Below are 1,237 nucleotides of genomic sequence, written 5' to 3' on the forward strand. Positions count from 1 at the left end.
GGGGGGGGGGGGGGGGGGGGGGGGGGGGGGGGGGCGGAGGGCCGCGATAGGGCTGGAGGGAGACACGAGGGGCGCGCGGTTCGGAGGACGGGGGGAGAAAGGCAGAGCGCGGGGAGCGCAGGAACAGCGACCAGACAAGTCTGGGGATGTCCTGTGGATCGGTGAGCAATCACGCTGGAGGCGGATGCTAGTCAGCCATGGGGAGGCTTGGGGGATAGAGATTTAGGGGGCCCGTTGGAGAGGTGGGGGCGAATGGGCAGCCCTGGGACGGGAGGACCTGCAAGTTACCGGGACAACAACGAGTTTGGGAGGGTCCGGAAGGTTGGGGGGTGCCTTCCATCCATCCCCTTCTCCCATATTCTCGAGCCCCCGGGCCCCCCGTTCTCACTCCACTCCGCACCCCGCGCCAAGCCGGGGAGAAAAGGTGTGGGTGCAGCCATCCCTAAGGGTTCCAATTCCCACCCAGATGGGCAAGGGAGAAGGGGATCACCGATCCCCTCTGCCCCTTCCATCTCAGCCCTGAGTTTCCTCTCCACACTCCCTCCGATTCGGATTTAGGAAGTGGGGGAAGGTTGTCATGGAAACGTTTCCCCCTTCCACGGCTATGGCTACTGGGGTGCCTTAGGAGATTTAGAGGGCCAACCGGCTGGTGCCCACACCTACCTGTGGGGATCAGTGCCGCGGCGGAGAGGAGCAACAGCAGAAGCCGGAGTCGGAGCCCGGGAGGCGCCGCCGCCGCCGCCACCGCCGCCACCGCCGCCGCACACTGGGATCCGCTCGGCAGCACAGCACTCGCCATGTCGGGCACCTGCCTCAGACTGGCGGCGGTGGCTTCCTCGGGAGCCCGAGCGGACAACTAATGAGATGCTAATGACATGCACTGGGGGCGGAGTCCGGACCGACCAATCACAGCGCCGGTAGCCCAACCCGGCTCTCGGAGGACTCGCCCCCTCCCCCACCCCGCCCCCTGGCGCTGGCGTTCGGCGGCGCGCCCGCGCCACCTAGGGGCGGGGCCAAGGGGAGGGGCGTATGCAAATATGTTTATGTTAAAATTCGTTTTCGCTTCCCCGGGATCAAGGAAAAAGTGTTCTCCTGGGCGCCTGGCTTGTGGGGGCTCGGCTTCAGGGGGCGGGTCTCGCTTCGCGTACACCTATATTAAGAATGTATATAGCAGTCGCTATAGCCGACCGACGACTGGAGAATCTCCCTAGGAGGAGGCTCCCCTGCCTGGTACACC

At 65.4% G+C, this 1,237-nt stretch overlaps 1 protein-coding gene across 5 annotated transcripts in view; it reads right to left on the reverse strand.

The window, feature by feature from the left end:
• The window catches only part of CADM1 (cell adhesion molecule 1), a 318,338-nt gene extending 317,503 nt beyond the window's left edge, over positions 1-835 (reverse strand). For all 5 annotated transcript variants that reach the window (XM_032427714.1, XM_032427713.1, XM_032427712.1 and 2 more), the window contains exon 1: positions 664-835. In XM_032427714.1, the coding sequence (XP_032283605.1) occupies positions 664-799 (136 nt within the window). In that variant the 5' untranslated portion in view covers positions 800-835. The remainder of the gene's footprint in view (positions 1-663) is intronic.
• Positions 836-1,237: the final 402 nt, after the last annotated feature.

This window comes from Phoca vitulina, unplaced genomic scaffold, assembly GCF_004348235.1.
Source record: "Phoca vitulina isolate PV1807 unplaced genomic scaffold, GSC_HSeal_1.0 scaffold38, whole genome shotgun sequence".
NCBI lineage: Eukaryota > Metazoa > Chordata > Mammalia > Carnivora > Phocidae > Phoca > Phoca vitulina.